The sequence below is a fragment of the Peromyscus maniculatus genome, chromosome 2, assembly GCF_049852395.1.
Source record: "Peromyscus maniculatus bairdii isolate BWxNUB_F1_BW_parent chromosome 2, HU_Pman_BW_mat_3.1, whole genome shotgun sequence".
NCBI lineage: Eukaryota > Metazoa > Chordata > Mammalia > Rodentia > Cricetidae > Peromyscus > Peromyscus maniculatus.
In genome coordinates, this window is record NC_134853.1 from 67,828,290 (window position 1) to 67,850,021 (window position 21,732).

A 21,732-nucleotide genomic window follows, 5' to 3' on the forward strand; every position below is an offset into this window, starting at 1 on the left:
TGAACACAGCCCAGAGCGTCCTGTCTACATCAACAGGAACAGCGGAAGCCTGGGAAATTGGAATACAGAGACAAGCAAATTCTCATTTATGATACTTTTAACCTTCCTTTCAAAATTAAAGAATAAAACAAAACCTTTCATCGAATGTTAAAAACCTCCTCAAGTCGGGGCTGGGAGACAACTCTGTTGAGAAGAACTTGCTGTGTAAACGGAAGGACCCGAGTTTGGATCCCAGCACCTGGGTAAAAGCTGTTGCGTGTGGTAGTGTGTGCCTAGCTCTGAGGAGGGGGGAACAGGAGTGCTTCAGTTGCTAGGCAGCTAGTTTGGCCGAGTTTGTGAGCACCATATTCAGTGGAGAGCGACAGAGGAGGACACCTGGCATGGACCTCTGTGTTTTTTGTTTCTGTTTGGTTTTATATGCACACATACCTGCACACACCTGTGAAAACACATCCCGATGTCTACACAATAAATGAATAAAAATGAAAATCCCATTGAATCATTTAACTTTTGTGCCTGGCCCTTTAACTGTCTAGTATACACAACTAATTGGAAGGAAGAAAGAGGGACTAGAGGATGCTTGAATGTTTAACCCTTAAGATGATGTCTTGTCCTAAGTACTGGGAATAATGACACATCCATGCTTGTACTTTCTAGGTAACCGTGGTGGCTGTTCCTCACTACGGTTTGCAGAAAGACTCTGGGACTTGGTGGCCATGACACTGTGAGTCCATGAATCAGCAGAATTTCTGCAAAGAGCTTCACCTTGGGAAGTAGGGTTGTAGCTTCTGTTCCACTACTGGGAAGCCATTTGGGATTAGAGGGAGGGAGGGCGGCTCTGTGACATGTCTCTTGGAGACTGTTTCTGATTATCTCTAAATAGGAAGATTGGAACCATTCTACCCCTGGCGTTCTGTGAGTTGTCAAAGTGGTGCCATTTTTAAACCTTCTCTCGTGAGCACGACGATTTGGTTGGCTGGTCTGGAGTTAAAAGAATGTAGGCATTGTGGTACACACATGCCATTCCAGCATTTAGGAGACTGAGGCAAGAGCATCATGAGTTGGAGAGCAGCCTGAGTTATGCATTGAGACCCTGTTTATAAATAAATAAATAAGAGAGTTGTTGGGCGGTGGTGGTGTGTGCCTTTAATCCCAGCACTCAGGAGGCAGAGGCAGGCGGATCTCTGTGAGTTTGAGGCCAGCCTGGGCTACAGAGTGAGTTCCAGGAAAGGCTCAAACCTACACAGAGAAACCCTGTCTCAAAAAAACCAAAAAAAAAAAAAAAAAAAAAAGAGTTAAGAGTCATTTTCTTTGAGACATGCTCTTGCTCTTTAGCTCAGGCTGTCTCTGAACTCACTATGTAGCCCAGGCTACTTAAATTCCTGATCATTGTGCCTCAGTCCTCCCAGTCCCGAGATGACAGGCCCGGGAGCCATGTCTTTCTCCTGCTGTCACATCACCTGGTGACGGTTGTTCTGTCTCTTGCCCAGATAGAGCATACTTGCTTCTCACCAACAGCACTGGCAGCCTGGACCAAGCCTGGACCATGCCTTTGAATAAAATGACCCTGTCCTTAATTTCTACCCAAGCCACTAGGTGTCGCCTTCATCTCAGAGAAAGAGTCTGGCTCCCCAGTCTGCGTTCACTCCCTCTCTGCTGGGGAGCTTTTAGCTTCTTGGCACAGTGAATTCTGGAGAAGCAGCTTCGGGGGGAGAGAAGCTGGCTGTCAGCACGGAGAAGAATGTGTTTATGTGCATGCCCTTTATGACAATTTGAGAACTCCCCAAGGTCCCATAGCAGTCCCCTCAGCAATGATGTCATCCCTCACCAGCTGTTCCTGCTGATGAGGTCAGCACTCCAGATGTGGGGTACCTGGAGGAACTTTGGGGTCAGGAATCTTAGGAATGGGGTTGAAATCAAGGTGGGGTACACTGGACTTTCATTGTTGGGGCCTGGTGTGTTTAGTCAGTCTATACGCTCGCATCAAGTGTGGCTCAGGGAGACAAAGGGGCAAGGAAGGCCTCGGAACAGATGGCTGGTGGATCCGACAGACATAAGAACCGCCATGGAGACAGAAAAAGGGCGGAGAGCTGAGTCCTCAGGAAGAGGGAGACCGTGGACTTCATAAAGACTCCAGAAGAATGGAGTCCTTTGGTACCACGAGGGCCTGTCTTCCAGGAAGAGGTCCCCAGCATTTAGGAGACGGGTCGAATTTTCCCTACCTAGGAATAGATAAATAGATGCCCAATGTTTGGGGATTCCTGAGAGCTTCCTGGAGACTGGAGCGTCTGGGGAAATTGGATTGAGCAAATGGACCCTAAGAAAAGCGGGGTGTCCAGCCGGGCAGGGGGGAAGACAGGCCCAGGGGTCCCTGGCATGAGGGAGATGGAAACAGCCCTGTGGACAGGGGACTTGCGGGAAGCAGAGAAAGGCCCTTAGAGTGTGGGGACTCCCGGGAACCTCGGTGGCCTAGAGGCCCGGGTGCGGAGCCCCCCGGGGGGCGCTCGCCCGGGTGGCTTGGGGACTGGGAGGTCCCTGGGCGCCGGGCAGGGGTGGGGTGGGGGGAGGCAGCAGCAGCCGGAGGGTGGGGCCGGGCGGGGAGGGAGGGGAGGGGAGGGGAGGGGAGGGGGAGGGGCGGGGTCGGGCGGCCTGCCGGGGAAGTCACACTCGGCCACCGCCGCGGGCGCAGCGAGCGGAGACGCGCCGGGCCGAGGCGACCTGACCTGGACGAGCGGCGCGCGCGCGGGGGCCCAGGCGGGGGGCGGGAGGGCAGCGGCGGGCAGCGCGGGCCGACGGGCCCGGGAGAAGCGGAGCCGAGAGGAGCAGGGGACACGGGCGGGGCCGCCGCAGCTCCGGATGGGACCAGCGCCCGGGCCCGGTAGTCCAGGCAGGAGCTTCGGGAGAAGCCGTCCCTGGGAGAGTCACCCCTGCCTTGCCCTCCCCTCCGGCGCAGGCCTCGCTTCGCTCCCTGCCTGCCCATGTCCCAGTCCTTCCGCGGCGGGCGCCCTCCCACCTCGGCCCGGGGCTCCGGCTTTTCGCAGCTCTTTGCCCTCCCGGCCCGGTCAGCTGTGAGGTGCCCCCAGGCCGTTTCTTTGTACCAGCCTCCCCCAAGTCCCCACCCCATCCCAGGCTTAGATCCCCCGCTTCTCGGCTTGGGATCGTCCGGCCACTTCACGCCTCACTGTCCTCATCCCGGTCGCAGGCCCCCTTGGTCCCTTCCTCCTCCTGCCACCCTATCCTCAGTCCTTGGTCCCTGCTGTAGGCTGGTAGCCCACTCCTTCCCGACCCAGGCTTCCCCCGATCCCCTTCCTGCGTGGTCCCCACTACTTTCTGTATCCGGGCCGACTAAGCTGGCCCCCACTTCTCTTCCTGGCCCTCTTCCCCCGGCTCCAGGCTGGGTGGTGCTTGTGCCTGCCCAGTAGGCCAGAGCGGCCCCTGCTTCGGGGGGCCGTGGGTCAGCTGCGCTATCCCCATGGCACTGCCATCTCTGCTGCTGCTGGTGGCAGCCCTGGCAGGTGGGGTGCGTCCTCCGGGGGCGCGGAACCTGACGCTGGCGGTGGTGTTGCCAGAACACAACCTGAGCTATGCCTGGGCCTGGCCACGGGTGGGTCCTGCTGTGGCACTGGCTGTGGAGGCTCTGGGCCGGGCACTGCCCGTGGACCTGCGGTTTGTCAGCTCCGAACTAGACGGCGCCTGCTCTGAGTACCTGGCACCACTGCGCGCTGTGGACCTCAAGCTGTACCATGACCCCGACCTTCTCTTGGGCCCCGGTTGTGTGTACCCTGCTGCCTCTGTGGCCCGCTTTGCCTCACACTGGCACCTTCCCCTCCTGACTGCGGGTGCAGTGGCCTCTGGTTTTGCAGCTAAGAACGAGCACTATCGTACCCTGGTTCGTACTGGCCCCTCTGCTCCCAAGCTGGGTGAGTTTGTAGTGACATTACACGGGCACTTCAATTGGACGGCTCGGGCTGCCTTGCTGTATCTGGATGCTCGCACAGATGACCGGCCTCACTACTTCACCATCGAGGGCGTCTTTGAGGCCCTGCAGGGCAGCAACCTCAGTGTGCAGCACCAGGTGTATGCCCGAGAGCCAGGTGGCCCTGAGCAAGCCACCCACTTCATCAGAGCCAACGGGCGCAGTAAGTGTGGCCCCGGGCTGTCTTAGGAACAGGGGAGGAGGGCCACCGTGTCCTTGGAGCACAGCACGGAAAAGTAGAGAGAGAGGCTTGGAGAAGACACGTGTAATGGTTGGGACGGAGGGGCTGATGAGGACAGAGCACCTGGGAGACAGAGCCTCAGTGCCATAGGCACAGGTGGGCAAGGCTGAAGCTGGGACTCGGGAGTGAAGAGTTTGGGAGAGCAATATGGGTACCTTGAGTAGTGGGTATGGGTGATGTCTACTCTGAAATGTGCACCTGCCTGTGGGCAGAGACTCCCTAGACTGGACCACCAAGGTGTCTTTGTAGCACAGAGATGAGTCTATGGGCTTGGGACTCAGCAGATGTGGTTGGGAAAACAGGAAAAGCTCACACAGAAATTGTGAGCACAGTGCCTGTGAGCCTGGGGAGAGGCAGGTAGGAGAGGAACAAGGGGAGCTGTGAGGTGTAGCAAACACAGCTTGGGGGGCGGGGGGGGGGGGGAGTCATCACTCCTTTCTCTGGGGTCTGGAGTCTGGCTCTGACTTTTGCCAGATGGTCCGTGTGGCCCAAGGGCACTTACGACGTGAGCTCCCAGGTGGGGGATGGGAACATCTGTTGGGCGGTTGATAGGTGATGGGAGGATTGAGAGGGGGGCAGCGGGGGGCTGGATGCTGTCTCAGGGCGCCCTTCTGTCGTGTGTACCCTCAGTTGTGTATATCTGCGGCCCTCTGGAGATGCTGCATGAGATCCTGCTTCAGGCCCAGAGGGAGAATCTGACCAACGGGGACTATGTCTTCTTTTACCTTGATGTCTTTGGGGAGAGTCTCCGAGCAGGCCCGACACGTGCAACAGGCCGGCCGTGGCAGGACAATCGAACCCAGGAGCAGGCCCAGGCCCTCAGAGAGGCCTTTCAGGTATCTTTGGAACCACACTAGAGATGGGAAGAGAGGCGCTGGTTGGGGGGGGGGGTCTGTTTCTCACAGGACCCCACCTACAGAAGGCCCGGGAAGCGGGCAGGACGGAATGGAAGTGATCGGAGAGTTGCTCTTCCTCCCCAGACTTGGGACCGTTACTTAGTGTGCTTGCCAAGCCCAACTTTGGCCACCGCCAGATCTTAGGGGGCTTTCCCGAGGGCCAGCAGTGAGCTGGAAGGCGGGAAGAAAAGGATCTGAGCCTTGCCCCAGAAAGGGTTGCCATCCTTGTGGGAGAGGCGAGGTGAGATTCTAACACAGTAAGCGACGGAAGGAGACGAATCTGGGCATGAAGCAGGGCTCACGAGTCGGTGTTTAAGGGACAGAGGGTGGATATAGGCTGGGATGGCGAAAGGCAATCAGACTGTTGTAATTTTCATGGCAGACGTCACATTTGCAGAGTGGCGGGCAGGGATTCAGAAGCCCCTGCAAGGGAATGATAGGAGTTCACATGTTTGGCCTGGTAAGAAAGGAGGGTTCACGAGAGAGAGAGAGAGAGAGAGAGAGAGAGAGAGAGAGAGTTTGAGACAGGGTCTCACTCATGCCTTGAACTGGTAGCCCGAGCCTTCCAAGTACTGGGATCACAGGCAGGAGCTTTAAACAGCATTCCCCTGAAGCACCTCCAGGAAACCAAGTGACAAAGACATAGATAAAGGACTTGGAACGTTAAGGACTGGGATTTGAGGTTTTGTATGACGGTGCAGTATAACACAATCCAGGCTGCGCTAGACGAGGGGACGCACTCTAGGTGGTCAAGGAATGCAGCAATACGACTTGGACGAAGGCTATGCGAGGAGGAATAGAAAGGAAGAAATTTACAAAAGAATTTGCAGAGAAAGTCGGTGCCACTCTACATTTCTCACCTCTGCCCCGAACTCTCATCAGCCTGCTCCCCACAGAATAAAACCCCAACTCCTTCCCGTGGCAGTCAAGACTGGCGGTCAGCGCTCTGCCTGCACCTTTCAGTCGTATCTTGACGACCTCATGCCGAGAAGTCCGGCTGACTGAGCCCTTGCCAGCCCAGGCCCCCGGACCGGCCGCCTCAGTGCACTTGCTCCTTTTGTTTGAATGTTATTTTTCAACCCCCCCACCCTGTTCTAAACTCCTTCCTGAGACCATACCCATGAGTCTCTATTCCCTCCCAAGTTCTTAGTGATCCCTGTATATGAGAGTTTCCTATTTACTTATCCATAGCCCTCAAAGGGTATCTGAGGTGGCTTACGGAATGACCTTAGGATCCTTTCCACTCTGAGATTCTTTGGTTCTAAGGAGAGTGTACAAGGGCTGGGCCTGGGTGGCCATTCTTCTCCAGTGAGTAAGGTCTTATGCGGCTGTGATTATACATGTGGTTGTGACCGGTGAGCATGTCTGACTGTGAATGACATATCTGTTTGCATGCTTGCCTATGAGTGTGTGACTGTCATCCGTGAACATGGGCGGTGTAGGACAGGTTTTGTTTATGCTGTAACTTTTCCAGAAAACAACCGTCTTACCTGTGTCTATGTAAAGATTCCATGTTCTGTAAGACTCCGAGCAGAACTTTGCCTTCTAAGGAACAATTCCTAAATCCCAGGTTGAGCTGAGTCTCTTATTCTGCCAACTCTAGAGCACATTATTTAGTTCACGGGTGAGTCCCTTAGAGACCAACTCACTGTTAGAATTCAGTGACCGTCACCTTACTCGGTACTGGTACGCAATGCAGAACACACTAGAAACACTCTGTCTTTTTGGAGTTTACAGTTAGTAGTCGAGACAGACAAGAAACAAGCTTATTCAGTGGTGATAAGGGTTACCAGCAGCAGAAGAAAAACAGCTGAGTAGTGTGAGAAGAAAGGGGACTGGACCTTGGCTAGTTCAGACAAGGCAGGTCGACACCTTTCCTGGACCATAGGACGCTACAGTCCTCTGGGTAGGAATTTTTGTTTTGTTTTTTCTTTAGGTCCCAGGGTTCAACCGAGGGCCTTGTGTATGCTAGAAAAGGGCCCAGCACCCCCTACACCCTCATCCCTGGGTTGTAGTCTATGTGTGAAAGAAAACCCTCTTCCTTGTATGAGAATTACCGTCAGCCAAGAGACCCCAGTCCTCAGAGGAGGGGGAGGAGAGGTCTGGCCAGCCAACAGCTCTGTCAGGTAGTCCATTCTTGGTTCCTCCCCTCACGGTAGGCCTCGTTCAGACGGGGGAAAAGGATGATTTTTGTTCTGACCTAAGATAAAGGAACAGGCAGTGAAGAATGAGCTGCGGGGAGATCAAGGCTGGACGTGGGTGGGAGTGAGGCGTTTTCAGGAAAAGCTTCATCACCAGGGCTGACAGAGGGGAGGGCTGCCTGGAGGGCCGTGGTCAGCTCTGGCCAAGAACAAACAGCAGTGAGCCCTTCCTCCAGAGATGCTTTTCAGGCCAACCCTGAAAAGGTGGTAGATAAGGCAGGGGCCCTTGGCTGTAGATGTCCGGAGCCTTTCTAACCTGCTGGAACACATGGTGCAGTCTGGGTATCAGCCACCAAGGGAGGGAAAGAGCTGAGCTTAAGTGTGTTGATAGGATTCTCCTTTCCCATTCAGCCATTGCAGTCCCAGGGCAGGGGTTGTGTTCATCTTTACATCCCCTGTGCGTAGCATGTAGTAGATATTTAAAACATAGATATTGAGTCAGATTAATGTGTATGTGTGTGTGGGGGGGTATTTTAGAGAGAAGTAGACCTTCCAGGCACCAAAAACCAAGATAATTAACCAGGACAGGTAAGAAAAGTCAACAGAGGCCGGGCAGTGGTGGCGCACGCCTTTAATCCCAGCACTCGGGAGGCAGAGCCAGGCGGATCTCTGTGAGTTCGAGGCCAGCCTGGGCTACCAAGTGAGTCCCAGGAAAGGCGCAAAGCTACACAGAGAAACCCTGTCTCGAAAAAAACCAAGAAAAAAAAAAAAAAAAAAAAAAAGAAAAGTCAACAGAGTAGAACTTCCTAAGCAAGCGGTCAAGCTGGGAGGATCAGGTTTGCACCGAGAGACTGAGGATGCAGGGTTAGAAATCCTAACCCATGCAGGCCCACCATGGAGGGAAGGGGCTGTGTGTGGCAGCCCTTATGGGTAATCTCAGCACTTGACATTAAGACAGGGAGGTTGCCGAGCTTTTGAGGCCAGCCTGGGCTACCTGGTGAGATCCTATCTCCAAACAAACAGCCATAAAACAACCTACCAGAATGGGAGAAAGCGCGCAGGCCAAGGCCAGGGAAGGCAGTCCCCCTTCCTGGAGACTATTCCTGGTTCCTTCGGCCATGGCTGGCATCACCCTCTGCTGGGCCCAGAGCGGGACTCAAGGTGGGTGGTGCCCTCTTGGCTCGCCCCCCATTGAACTCCTTATTTTTGGCAGCAAGGCTTGTTTGGTTTTCCACCTGGGGGCCACTATGAGTTAGTGGGACTCCATTAGCTACCCTTGCCTTCTCTTCGGTCTCTGAGTAAGTACAGAAAGTGTTGGGAGTTGTTTTTGTTTGGGGTTTGTTTTCTTTTTTTTATTAGTAGCTAGTTAGTGACCACAGCAAAACATTCTTGAATAGCCATTTTCTAAGTGTGGCCTTGGGATTCTGGGGCCCCCAGAAATCCTTTTAGGGGGACTGGGAAGTGAAAAAAGTTTTAAAAAAAATACTGCCAGGATGTTATTCGCTGTTGTTGTTGTTCCTCTGTGATTTCACAGTGGGGTTTTCTGGAAGCATCACAGTGTGGGGTGACATCACCTCTCTGACAGCCACGGAGGACACGCTCGTGCGTGCGTTCTTGTGTTTCCATGATTGTCAGGCTCAGTTTCGGTTTTAACTTCTAATTTGGTAACTGTGGATAGAGATAAAGTTCCTTTGGGGTCCTCACTTAGTTTTAAGAAGAGAATTGACTAGCAGCAGGTTTATAATCCCAGCGCTCTGGGCCTGGGGCAGGAGGATCCGGAGTTTGAGGCCAACAACAAAACAGGAACCAAAGAGAACAAGACTAGGGCTGGAGAGGTGGCTCAGTGGGTAAAGGGCAGCCACTGCTCTTCCAGAGGTCCCGGGTTCAGTTCCCGTGTCAGGTGGCTCACAAGCTCCTGCCACTCCAGCTCTAGGAGTATTCAATGTTCTGAGGGCGCGCGCTCACGCACGCACACACATACACACACACACACACACACACACACACACACACACACACACACACACACTTAAGTGAAAAGGGACTCAGAGATTTTAAAAAGTCCTTGTTTTTGTTTAAGATAGGGTCCTGCTGTGTAACCCAAATTGACTTTGAACTTTCCACGCTTCTGCCTTAGCCTCCAGAGTGCTGGAATTATAGGGGTGCGTTGCCACCCATGGCAAAAAAATTTGACTGCTGCCAGCTTAGGGGACAATGTCCAACCTGGAGAGTCACAGTGTCCGGAAAGTGTTGGAAACCTACCGCCTGCCTTTGTTGAAGCCTAAACGGTGCCACTCTGATGCCTCCCAGCTCCTTTCGGGCTGTCATGTGTCAGCGCTACCGTACCTCTCTATTTTTGGAACAGGTGTCAGTGAGGGAACCCTCTAGCCTGTCCCTGAGGAGCACTTCCTGTCCTCCCCTCCCCTCCGGAGCCCGCTTCTCCTCTTTCTCCCTCGTCCTTTCCTTCTCTCTCCTGCCTGAGAGGGAATATGTTAAACTATACAATCAGCAGCTAAAGTCCCCAGGAAGAAAACGCAAGTCTAATATAACGAATGCGTATCAGAAACCGACTTCGTTGTTTCCTACCTGGAACAAACTGATAGCTGTAGACCACACGTGACATATCCAGGACGTCTGTGGGGTCCACGTGTACTTTCTGCGATGAGAATAAACAAAACTGGTAGAAAATGGCCAGAGTTTTGTTCTGATTTTGTTGTTGTTTTATGAGATAGGGTCTCACTATGTAGCCCCAGTTGGCCTGGAACTCACTATGTAGACAAGGCTGGCCTTGATCTTACGGCTTTCTTCCTGCCTCAGCCTCTTGAGTGCTGGGATTACAGATGTGAGCCACCATACCTATCTTGAAACGGCTAGATTTTAATCTGTCACTTCACATGGTCATATTTCACAAAATATACTGACCTGACGCCTTTCTCTGTTGTGAGACCAATTTCCTGTGTGAGCGGTCTCATTTAGTTGTGTGGTCCAAGGCTGAGCAGTCCTGCAGCCAGAGACGGGGCATATATGAGGCTCAGAAAAGCTGGGCAGCAGTTTGGCGAAGGACAGAGATGTGTTGATTCATGTCAGTAAAATGTGTGCCTGGCTGAGGTCACGTGCATCATTGCTTATCTGTGCAATGTGTGTGGGCATGTGACTTAAATGACACACATCTGATTCTTAATGAGCATACTGCTTATGGTAGGTGTTTCCTACAGGCACAGTAAATTAAATCATGGTTTTCACAGATGGAATCACTGTCTCAAAGTATTTCTCACAGGAATTGAAATCTAATTCACTGAGAGAAGTCACTGTGTACCAGTGACCCACTGTGAAAAAGTCAACTTTCAGTGGAAAGCATTATCAGCATTTAACACAGATGGGCAGAACTGTAGCCCTGGTTGGCCTGGAACTTACAGAAATCTGCCCACCTCTGCCTCCTGAGTACTGGCATTGAAGGGTACCCAGGAAGTAGGGACAGAGGAGTTCCCATGAATGTGGTAGGCTGGCAGGAGGCAAGGACGGTGATGGGCTGAGTCCGTAGATGGAGCTGATTTCTTCCTGCTGTCTTTTCCAAGACCAGCCCTATCAGTCTTTCATACAGGGATGCCACCACCCTTCAATACGCCGTGCTTTCCTTGGGGTTTAGTACATTTCAGTCGTCAGACTCCCCTGTGCATGTTTCATACTGTGTGTGTTTTACCAAGTTTTCCTACAGTGGTTTCTTTCTCTCACGCTCAATTAGACTCCCGTTCTCTCTCCCCCATGTACCATGATGCAGACTGTATTGGTGATCACCTACCGAGAACCCCCAAATCCTGAGTACCAGGAATTCCAGAATCGCCTGCTGGTCAGAGCCCGGGAAGACTTTGGTGTGGAGCTGGCCCCATCCCTGGTGAGTAGATCTCAGAAAGCCAGAGTAGTCTGTGAGCAAGCCACGCTTTGGGCGTCACTTTCATCCAGGATATTACCTTTTCACCCCTGGGACCAGGTGGATAAAGATGCCACCATAGGGGTAAGAGAAGGAGAGAAGGAAGCTGGGAAAGCGGAGAGGCAGAGGGATGCTGCAGGGCGGGAAAGGGGCCTCACGGGACATTGGGAGAGTGGTGCTGAAGTTGCTGTCCCCAGATGAACCTCATCGCTGGCTGTTTCTACGATGGCATCCTGCTCTACGCCCAAGTCCTGAATGAGACGATACAGGAAGGAGGCACCCGGGAAGACGGACTTCGAATTGTGGAGAAGATGCAGGGACGGAGATACCACGGTAATGGGAGGGGGTGAATGGAGAACTGAGGGCTGACAGCAGGCTCAGGAGTGGAGTGAGCAGAAGAAGAGACACTCCAAGGAGAGTTGGTGGGGGCGGGGGGTCAGGAACAGGCAGAGTGGGACAGACTCAGCCAGATTAGGGCAACGGGGGGGGGGGGGGGGGCCGAGGAAGCTCTCAAAGTGAGGGACACGTTTTTTTTTTTTTTTAATCTTAGGTGTAACTGGACTAGTTGTCATGGACAAGAACAATGACCGCGAGACTGATTTTGTCCTGTGGGCCATGGGAGACTTGGACTCTGGGGATTTCCAGGTGACGGGGAGAGGACAGGGAAGAGAGAGTGGCCCTAGAGTCCAGTGGGGACAGAATCAGTGGTCCTGGGGCAGGAGCTTGCTCCCGGTGCCGGACCTGTGTCACGGTGGGAGTCTCAGGGAGGAGGCTGGGGGGCAGGCCCGTGGGCCCAGTGCTCTGCTTCCTCACAGCCCGCAGCTCACTACTCAGGAGCCGAGAAGCAGATCTGGTGGACAGGCCGGCCTATTCCCTGGGTGAAGGGGGTCCCACCTTTGGACAACCCCCCCTGTGCCTTTGACTTGGACGACCCATCCTGTGATAAAAGTGGGTGTGTGTAGGGACTGGGAACAGTCCCCCCCACTTACCCGGCCCCCTGCGCGCTGCCTCTGACCCCCGCTCCCGCTCCTGGCTGTCTTCCATCCTTGTCTGCAGCTCTCTCCTCACTTCTCTCCCTCAAGAAAGCCGCGCACCCCTGGCACCCATGTCTGCTCCCCCCTCAGCCCTCTCCAGTCCTCCTCAGGGTCTCTCTCTTCCCTTCTTCAGCCCCACTTTCCACTCTGGCGATTGTGGCCCTGGGCACAGGGATCACCTTCATCATGTTCGGTGTTTCCAGCTTCCTAATTTTCCGGTGAGTTCTAAGTGTTCCTGTTCCTTGCCTCCGTCTTGCCATGTGGCCGCTGGCTGAGGTCAGGGGTCCCTGTTACGTGGGGTGGGGGTGACCAATGTACCTGGTGTGGGTCTCTCGGACTAGCACCTTCCTCACCAGCCTTTTAATTTGGTTGCCCTGCATCCTAGATGTTCACTTTGCTTTTGTCTGTAACCTGGGTAGACTAGTGATTTTGTTTTTGTTTTTGTTTTGAGACAAAATCTTGCTATGTAGCTCAGGCTGGCTTTGAACTCAAGATCCTACGCCCTTAGCCTCCTGAGTGCTGGGATTACAGATGTGTGCCATAGTGCCTTGTTTGACTACTGATTTTTGTTTGTTTGTTTGTTTGTTTGTTTGAGATAGGGTCTCATTTGTAGAGCTCTGGCTGGTCTGGAACTTGCTATGTAGACCAGGCTGGCCTGAAATCCTCTGAGATTTGCCTACCTTTGTCTTTCAAGTGCTGGGATTAAAGACATCCTCCACCATGCCCAACTATGAATACTGATTTTTAAAAATTATTTTTTATTTATGTATCTCCTGTGTGTCTATGTGAATGTATACCACATGCAGGTATAGATGCCTGTAGAGGCCAGAGAGGCCATCAGAACTCCAGGACTCTGAGTTACAGGCAGTTATGAGCTACTCAGGATGGGTGCTTGGAATTGAACTGGGATCGTCTGGAAGAGTAGTAGGTGCTTCTAACCACTTAGCCATCTCTCCATCCCTTGAGTACCGATTTTGAGTAGAGTTAGGATCAAAGGTAAATTTCTATGGACTGGTTGTCCCTGGCTCCCCTCCCCCACCCCACTCCCGCTAATGTGCAACAACAAAAAAAATCACAGTTCTGGATATTTGGGAAATCCAAGATCAAGTCACCAACAAATCCTGTGTGTAGTGAGGGTGCGCTTTCTGATGTGCAGAAAGTAGTGTTTCACTGTCTTCACATGGTGGAAGACTGGATGCCCTAGTTTATCTATAGATTGGGGGTGGAGCTGCTCAATGGTAGAACTCTTGCCTAGCATGTTCAAGGCCATAGTTTGACTCCTAGCCTGGAGAAAGGAAACTTTTCTCCTGAAGAGAGAGGAGAGGTAAGGGACAAAATGGGAGAGAAGAGAGAGAGAGAGAGAGAGAGAGAGAGAGAGAGAGAGAGAGAGAACTACAGCTGTGTGTGGAGTTCACATCTATAATCCCAGCATTTGGAAGGCTGAAGCAGGACGATCTTCATGAGTTTGAGGTCCACCTGGACCCTTTCTCAAAACTAAACCAAACCAATTTGCCTCTAACCCTGAGGGCACTTAGGCCCTCACCAGAGTGTGGCGCATGTTTCCTTCTGTCCCAGTCCCGACTCTGTCCCAGTCCCGACTCTGCGGTAATAACGGCTGTAGCTCTCTGGCAGTGTAGTGGGTGGCAGGACAGGGGTTGGCTAGCGGCTGAGCTGTGCGGTCCCTACAGAAAACTAATGCTGGAGAAGGAGCTGGCTAGCATGCTGTGGCGCATTCGCTGGGAAGAACTGCAGTTTGGCAACTCGGATCGCTACCATAAAGGTGCAGGCAGCCGCCTGACGCTGTCGCTGGTGAGTCCTCGGCTCCCCACCTCCTCTGAGTTCCTGTTCCCCGGTCTGTCTTACCCTGGACCTTTCCCAGCACACTGGCTTGTAATGACCGCCCCTTGCATCTACCACCACCATCTAATGTTCCTCTCATCCTTCCGCCTCCATGTTGCCCTTGGCCCCAGCGGGGATCCAGTTACGGCTCGCTCATGACAGCCCATGGGAAATACCAGATCTTTGCCAACACCGGTCACTTCAAGGTGAAGAGTCGTCTGCTTGTCCTGGTTCCCGACCATTTCATTGTGTCTCATGCCCATCTACCCCTGAACCTCTTGCCCCTCACGGTCCCCTCTCTGCACCCAGCTAAGCTCCTGGATGCTCTCAGTTCTCCAGGATTTCTCCGACACGCCTTCTGATGCTGCATTTCCTTTTCTCTCTCCACCTGCACCTTAGGGAAATGTTGTTGCCATCAAACACGTGAATAAGAAGCGCATTGAGCTGACCCGGCAAGTTCTGTTTGAACTCAAACACGTACGTACTTGGGTATGAGTGGGAGGTGAGGGTAGATAGGGAGGAAGAAGTGAGGAAACCATGGAATGGCCAACTGGCTAAGAGGGTCAGGGGCTTATTTATTTATCACTGATTTCCCATCATAGGCATAAGTAGGAGAAAGGTCATTTCTCACAGTAGTGTGTTTCTGTATCTAAAACTTGACGCTGCCAGTTCTCATGTTCTCTTGTTTTTCTGCTAGATGAGAGATGTTCAGTTCAACCATCTCACTCGCTTCATCGGAGCCTGCATAGACCCTCCCAACATCTGCATCGTCACTGAGTATTGTCCTCGTGGGAGCTTACAGGTGAGGGACAGGTGTGGGAGAGTGTGGGGGGGCAGGGGCGGTCCTAAAGTCATACCGTGCCAAGTGATAGCCAGCGAGACTTAGGACTGATACTGATCTCTTCCACGTCCCTTGCCAGGACATTCTAGAAAATGACAGCATCAATTTGGACTGGATGTTTCGCTATTCACTCATTAATGATCTTGTGAAGGTGAGTCTTCTCCAACCCTCCTGACTTCGTCCACTAAAAATGCCTCCAGTGTTCAGTCTTTGCTACAGTTTTTCTCCTAGACCTCAACCAGTGCCCCCTGCTCCAGTGCTTGGGTGGCACTGGGTAGACAGGGGTTCTGGGTTATCATTGGGGCAGCTTTGATCTACCATAGCAGCCCTGCACCCAGAGAGAGGGTTCTTGTCTTCCTGTCCCAGATATCTTAAATGTTTTTCTAGTCTCTCTTTTACCTCAAAGCAGGGGAGGGGGGAGATGCTAAAATCTCTTAGCTATAGCTGGACATGCCATCGTATGGGAAACTGAGGCAGGAGGTATGCTATGATTTTTGAGCCCAGCCAATACTCCAAGGTGAGTTTCAGGCCAGTTTGGACCGCAGAATAAGATCCTATCCAGAAAAAGAATATTAAGCAAACAAAAACAAGGAAAAGACATGCCTTAGCTGGGTGCTGGCAGTACACACCCTAATCCCAGCACTTACTGAGACAGGAGGATTGGGCGCAGCCTGAGCATCACAGTTCGAATCTGTCTTAAAACAAAACAAACAGAACCAAATCCCTTGAGCAGCAGAAAGACGAGTGAGGTCTCCAAACACTTACCTCCTCTTATTTGATACTTTGACCAGTATTTGGCACGTCTGTTCTTTCACGAGCTGCTGAAGACATGCTAGTCTTTAACTAATATATTGAAATCTAACTGATTTTTTGGAGACTGGGTGTCACTGTAATCCTGACTGACCTGGACCTCGATCTGTAGACCAGGCTGACCTTGAACCCAGAGATATGCCTGCCTCTGCCTCCTGTGTGCTGGGATTAATAGCGTGTGACACTCCTGGCTTTTATTATTTTATAATTCATTTTTATTTTATGTGCATTGGTGTTTTGCCTGCATGTATGTCTGTGTGAGGGTGTCAGATCTTGGAATTACAGACAGTTGTGAGCTGCCATGTGGGTGCTGGGAATTGAACCTGGGCCCTCTGGAAGAACAGTTAGTGCTCTTAACCACTGAGCCATCTCTCCAGCCCCCCACTCCTGGCTTTTGATTTCTTTTTGAGACAGGATTTCATACTGTCTCCATCTCCCAAATGCCAACACTATATGTGTGTACCACCACACCTGGTTAGAGACTGAAATTAAAAAAATCCAAACGTGTGTGTGTGTGTGTGTGTGTGTGTGTGTGTGTGTGTGTGTGTGTACACTAAGAGAGATGGAAGATTGTACTAAATGTTTGTTTCCATTCCCATGGTCAGTTATTTTCAAATGACCCAGAGGCCCACAAATGATGGGGACACACAGGTGAATCATGCATGGTTAGACAGGGGTTCAGAAGCCGGTCTCGGAGCCAATAAAGCCCACTAATGAGATCACCTAACCGTATCCGACTCTGGCTCTGATTTTCTGCTAAATTCTAGAAAGTTTTTTAAATTAATGTACGCATATAATTTTGCCATCAAGTGAGAGAGAAAAATACTAGGTAAAAGCAATGTATTTCTCATCAGGAGATGTGAAGATGAACATTTGAGAAACAGGGCTTCTTTTCAGTTCCCACAGCAGTGAGTTCACCAGCTGAGGCATTCCTGGGGTTTCTCGATACTCAGAGACCGTGAGTGGTTCAAGGCCAGAGCTTACCGAGCTTACCGTTTACACCGTGGATTCTGGTTACTTACCACGCACAGCCTCTATCCTTTTCCAGACCTGTCTGGTGGGCTTCCAGAGTTTCTGTTTGGGGAAGCACAGCCTTGTCCTCCCAGGACCAGCCTTTAAATTCTGGGAGGCAAAGTTCTGCCTTCTCTGCCTCTTCCAGGAAGCCATGCTTCTGCGTTGGCTTGGTGGTTATTTCTCACCTCTGTTTTTCACATTTTGCCGATTTACCGTATTCTTCACTCCTGTCTGGTCTGGCATTCCTCTAGTAGACCTCATTCACCCCCACCACAACCTGCTTCCTACATAGTGCTACCCACCAGACCTCACAACTGTGGTGCTTCTGGTGGGCAGGCCAGAGTCTTGAGCCGTGTCTTCCTAATTTGTTGCTAGGAACGTGAAGCCACTTCAGGTGCCATGTTAGTTTTGGCTGTCCCCTTCGCTATTCAGAAGACTGCCGTTTCCAGGGCAATGATTGGTGGTTCTCCTTATCCCTGCTTATGAGCGTTTCCCCATCCCCTGTACCCAGGCACCTAGATGCTATTCACTGTACTAGGAAGGGTGGCTCTCCCATTCTGCCTGCTTCCTTGAGTAGAAGCTCTACAAGGGACACCGTCTCAGCTCAGCTTGTTTTTACCGTCTCAAGATCCTTCCGTTTCTAATGATTTTTGGTGAGTGGCCTGGGGTGGCCTAAGCCACATATGGTCCAAACACTTCCTCTGTATCCTGCAGGGTATGGCCTTTCTCCACAACAGCATTATTTCATCTCACGGAAGCCTCAAGTCCTCCAACTGTGTGGTGGATAGTCGTTTCGTGCTCAAAATAACAGATTATGGTCTGGCTAGCTTCCGATCAACTGCGGAACCCGATGACAGCCATGCCCTCTATGCCAGTGAGACTACTTCCTGTGTCACTCCCCCAACCCCCCCCTGCCCCCCGCCACCTACCTTTTGTACTGCTCTTCAGGCCTTGATCATTCCCTCCCAGAGAGGACATGAGAGGTAGACCAGTAGCAGTGACTTGGGGGCCCCCAAGGGAGGCTGTAAGAGGTAGACCAGTAGCAGTGACATGGGATGAGCCCAGGTGGAACCCAGGATGTCCTAGTTAGGCGACCTAGCCAGCCTGTTCACTCTTTGCAGAGAAGCTGTGGACTGCCCCAGAACTGCTTAGTGGGAACTCCTTGCCAACCACAGGCATGCAGAAGGCAGATGTCTACAGCTTTGCCATCATCCTACAGGAAATAGCACTGCGAAGTGGCCCCTTCTACTTGGAAGGCCTGGATCTCAGTCCCAAAGGTGAGAGTCAGTTGCTATTCACAGCCTCTCCTGCTAGGGGAGCCTTGTTCTTCATCCACATTTTCTGTCACCCTCAGAGATTGTCCAGAAGGTTCGGAATGGCCAGCGGCCATATTTCCGGCCGAGCATTGACCGCACACAACTGAATGAAGAGCTGGTTTTGCTGATGGAGAGATGCTGGGCCCAGGACCCAGCGGAACGTCCAGACTTTGGACAAATCAAGGGCTTCATTCGCCGGTTTAACAAGTGAGAGGGCACTGAGGCTCAGAGGCTCCCCGGGGCGGGAACTTCATCATCCTTAGTGGATGAGGCTGGTGGACCCCAAGGGTGGGTTGGACAGGAAGTCCTGTTAGTCTCGAGGACCTTGGAGCAGGTGTCATATCCTGGCCTCCCCGCAGGGAGGGCGGTACGAGTATATTGGACAACCTCTTGCTGCGCATGGAACAGTATGCCAATAACCTGGAAAAGCTGGTGGAGGAGCGCACACAGGCCTACCTAGAGGAGAAACGCAAAGCCGAGGCGCTGCTCTATCAAATTCTACCCCAGTAAGACCTTTGCCCGCCTTTTTCCAGAATTTCCTTGGGTTCTGCCTCATCCAGCATCTGAGAACTCTTTTGCAACCCTGGGAACCCTACAGTGCTGCTTCTTGCCAGTGGGTCCCCTCACCGCTCCCCGCCACTTGGGCCCCCACTGTGCACTAGGTGCCCTCCTCTCAACCACTTTCCCTTTCTTCCACCAAAGCCAGCGTTCATGTTGCAGCTTGGCGGTGCTGCGGCCACACACCGTCCTCCCCAACCCCCCCACCCCTTCCCTGGGGTTGGGCTGATGGTGTCCCCTTGCTTCCTAGTTCTGTGGCAGAGCAGTTAAAACGGGGAGAGACAGTCCAGGCAGAGGCCTTTGACAGCGTCACCATCTACTTCAGTGACATCGTGGGCTTCACGGCGCTGTCAGCGGAGAGCACCCCCATGCAGGTGAGGGGTGCGAGCAGGCGCAGCGGGCACGGGGTCCTGGGAGCCTCAGTGGACTAGTCCGCTCTAGAGTCCTTCCGTCTTTTGGTTTGGGAATTTCAGAGCCTCTGCTTTCCCATCCTGTTAGGTGGTGACGCTTCTTAATGACCTCTATACCTGCTTTGATGCCATAATCGACAACTTCGATGTCTACAAGGTGAGAGCTGGGGCCGCCCTCCTTCTAAGACCCATTTGAAACATGGTTTCCTGAACCCCCATACCATACCCACTCCACCGTCAGTGCTCCCCAAGTTCCTCCAGCACCCCAGTGCTCTTTATTGGATGTGATTCCAGCAAACGTGGACACTCTGGTCCGACACCTGTGATTCGTGGGGCTCCCTAATCACGGCCATCGCATGCGTTAGTTCCTCTCTCTGGGGTATTAATATAGACACCTTCCAGAGGACTCACAGAGGATGTGGGCACAGACTGACTGGGGGTGAGGGGCAAGGCTCGATTACATGTTATAAAGCTCTTTGTTAAAGTCGCTGAGTCAGCTTAATTGTCCTTGGAAGTAAAAACACTGATTTCATAGATAATTCTGTGGCCTTAGGCAAGCAACAGGGCCTCTCTGCCTCACTTGTTGCAGTAATAGAGTAGGTATAGGACAACGGATGGGCTGGGGACACGGCTCACCGGGTAAAGGCGCCAAGCCTGGTGACTCAGGTTTGATCCCTGGAATCTATTTGAGAACCGTCTCCCACAGGTTGTCCTCTGACTTGTGTGTGTGCACGTGCGTGTGCGTGTGCGTGTGTGTGCGCGTGTGCGTGCACACTTTCCCCATGCTAATCTGTTCTGCTGTCTGATGACATCCCAGTTCTATTTCATTTTTAAAAGCTCACATAATTATTTTTGGGATCATTTGATCAGAAGTTTTAGACACAATACCCCCCCATCCCTAAATACTTAGTGGTCTCCCCCACACATTTCATTGTGCATCATAGGTTTGGTACAATCATCAAAGTCAAGTGGGTGCTTCTTCCCTCTGACAGTCAGGCTGTCTGGTGCATGTTATTGAGCCTGCTTTACCTTCTTAGAGCCTTCCGACTCTTTGATTAGGATCCCGCTCCTGTCCACTGGGTATTCACCAGATGCTGGGGTAGGGAGGAGGAGAGTTAACTACTTCCCTGTCTGACCTCCTCACATCCGAATTCTCACGACCATGGCATGTAGTTCCTAGTCAATCTGGCCAATCACGGCCTCCCAGGCTGTCAGGATGACTCCTGGAAGTGCCCATCTTGTCTCCCTTTCTCACTCCCACTGATATAGCTAGAAATGACCTCTTCAAAGTAGGTTTATTATTTTTTTTGGGGGGGGGGAGCTGAGGACTGAACCCAGGACCTTGTGCTTGCTAGGCAAGTGCTCTACCACTGAGCTAAATCCCCAACCCCTAGTTTTATTATTTTATGTTCATATATCTTTGTGAATGTATGCCACATGCACGCAGTTGCCCATGGAGGCCAGAAGAGAGTGCCAAGTGGAGTTACGGGGGTTTGAGCTGCCATGTGGTGCTGGGAACTGAACTCAGGTCCTCTGGGAGAGCATCCAGTGTCCTAACTACCTGAACCCACAGATGACCTTTTAATATTCCCTTTAAATCAGGTGGAAACCATTGGAGATGCCTACATGGTGGTCTCTGGCCTTCCAGGCCGAAACGGTCAGCGCCACGCACCGGAAATTGCTCGCATGGCCCTCGCGTTATTAGATGCAGTTTCTTCCTTTCGCATCCGCCATCGACCCCATGACCAGTTGAGGTTACGTATAGGCGTCCATACTGGTAAGGCTGATTCTCACCCAGCCCTAGGGTCTACTTGTCCGGATCTCTCCCAACCAGCTTGTTTTTACAGGGCCAGTCTGTGCTGGCGTTGTTGGTCTGAAGATGCCCCGGTACTGTCTTTTTGGAGACACAGTAAACACTGCTTCTCGAATGGAGTCTAATGGTCAAGGTAAGGACATCAACCTTTAACTCCAACCTTGACCTGGATCTGTCTTGCTCTTTTCTTCTTTCTGGAGTTCCTCCATGTCTCTGAGTTGGGTAGTTCTTAAGTGCCCTCTCCTTGGGCATATATTGATTCTTAGAAATGTGCATTGGGAGGGATGGGGGCTTCCTGAGGGGTGGCTGCTCGGGTAATTTTTTCCTCTTGCCTTTTCTTTGACTTGTCTTCCTCCCTCCGCTCCTGGTCTACACTACCCCAGCTCTAAAGATCCATGTCTCCTCGACCACCAAGGATGCCCTGGATGAGCTAGGATGCTTCCAGCTAGAGCTCCGTGGGGATGTGGAGATGAAGGTGATGGCAGGCCCCGGGGGAGTGGATCATGGGAGGGTAAAAGTGGGGGAAGAGAGGGCGACGAAGGCACTAATACAGAAAAATCTGAACTATGCTTGCTCCCTTGCCTCCAGGGAAAAGGAAAAATGCGAACTTATTGGCTCTTAGGAGAGCGGAAAGGACCTCCCGGACTCCTGTAAACCCAAGCCAGACAATCTCCTGCTGCTGGTACTTTGATGGGCAATGGCCACCGTCTCTCCACACAACAAAAGCCAGACAGTGACATATGAGATGGAAAACATGCACACACACACACACCAACCCTGCCTTATATGGAAGTCATAGCCCTCCGCAGCCTAGCCTTGTACATATACCTGCCCTCCCCGGCTTCTTGTAAATATCTGTATCTAGACCAGAATATTTTGTCCAAGTATAAAACAACAACAACAAATCATGGTGTC

General features: G+C 52.2%; 1 protein-coding gene across 2 annotated transcripts; it reads left to right on the forward strand.

The window, feature by feature from the left end:
* Window positions 1-2,778: 2,778 nt before the first annotated feature.
* Npr2 (natriuretic peptide receptor 2) lies at window positions 2,779-21,722 on the forward strand. Of its 2 annotated transcripts, XM_006986011.2 has the most exons (22): window positions 2,795-4,139; window positions 4,848-5,053; window positions 11,033-11,146; window positions 11,380-11,515; window positions 11,733-11,827; window positions 11,998-12,130; window positions 12,350-12,434; window positions 13,905-14,025; window positions 14,187-14,261; window positions 14,455-14,532; window positions 14,753-14,857; window positions 14,976-15,047; window positions 17,435-17,594; window positions 17,842-17,997; window positions 18,075-18,243; window positions 18,396-18,542; window positions 18,845-18,968; window positions 19,093-19,161; window positions 20,607-20,781; window positions 20,852-20,950; window positions 21,201-21,292; window positions 21,406-21,722. In XM_006986011.2, exons 1-22 carry the CDS (start codon window positions 3,473-3,475, stop codon window positions 21,469-21,471), a joined length of 3,144 nt encoding a protein of 1,047 aa, XP_006986073.1. In that variant the 5' UTR covers window positions 2,795-3,472; the 3' UTR covers window positions 21,472-21,722. The 2 variants fall into 2 exon arrangements, with proteins under 2 accessions (XP_015860098.1, XP_006986073.1); XM_016004612.2 differs by lacking the exon at window positions 14,187-14,261 and having other exon boundaries at window positions 2,779-4,139.
* The last annotated feature ends 10 nt before the right edge of the window (window positions 21,723-21,732 follow it).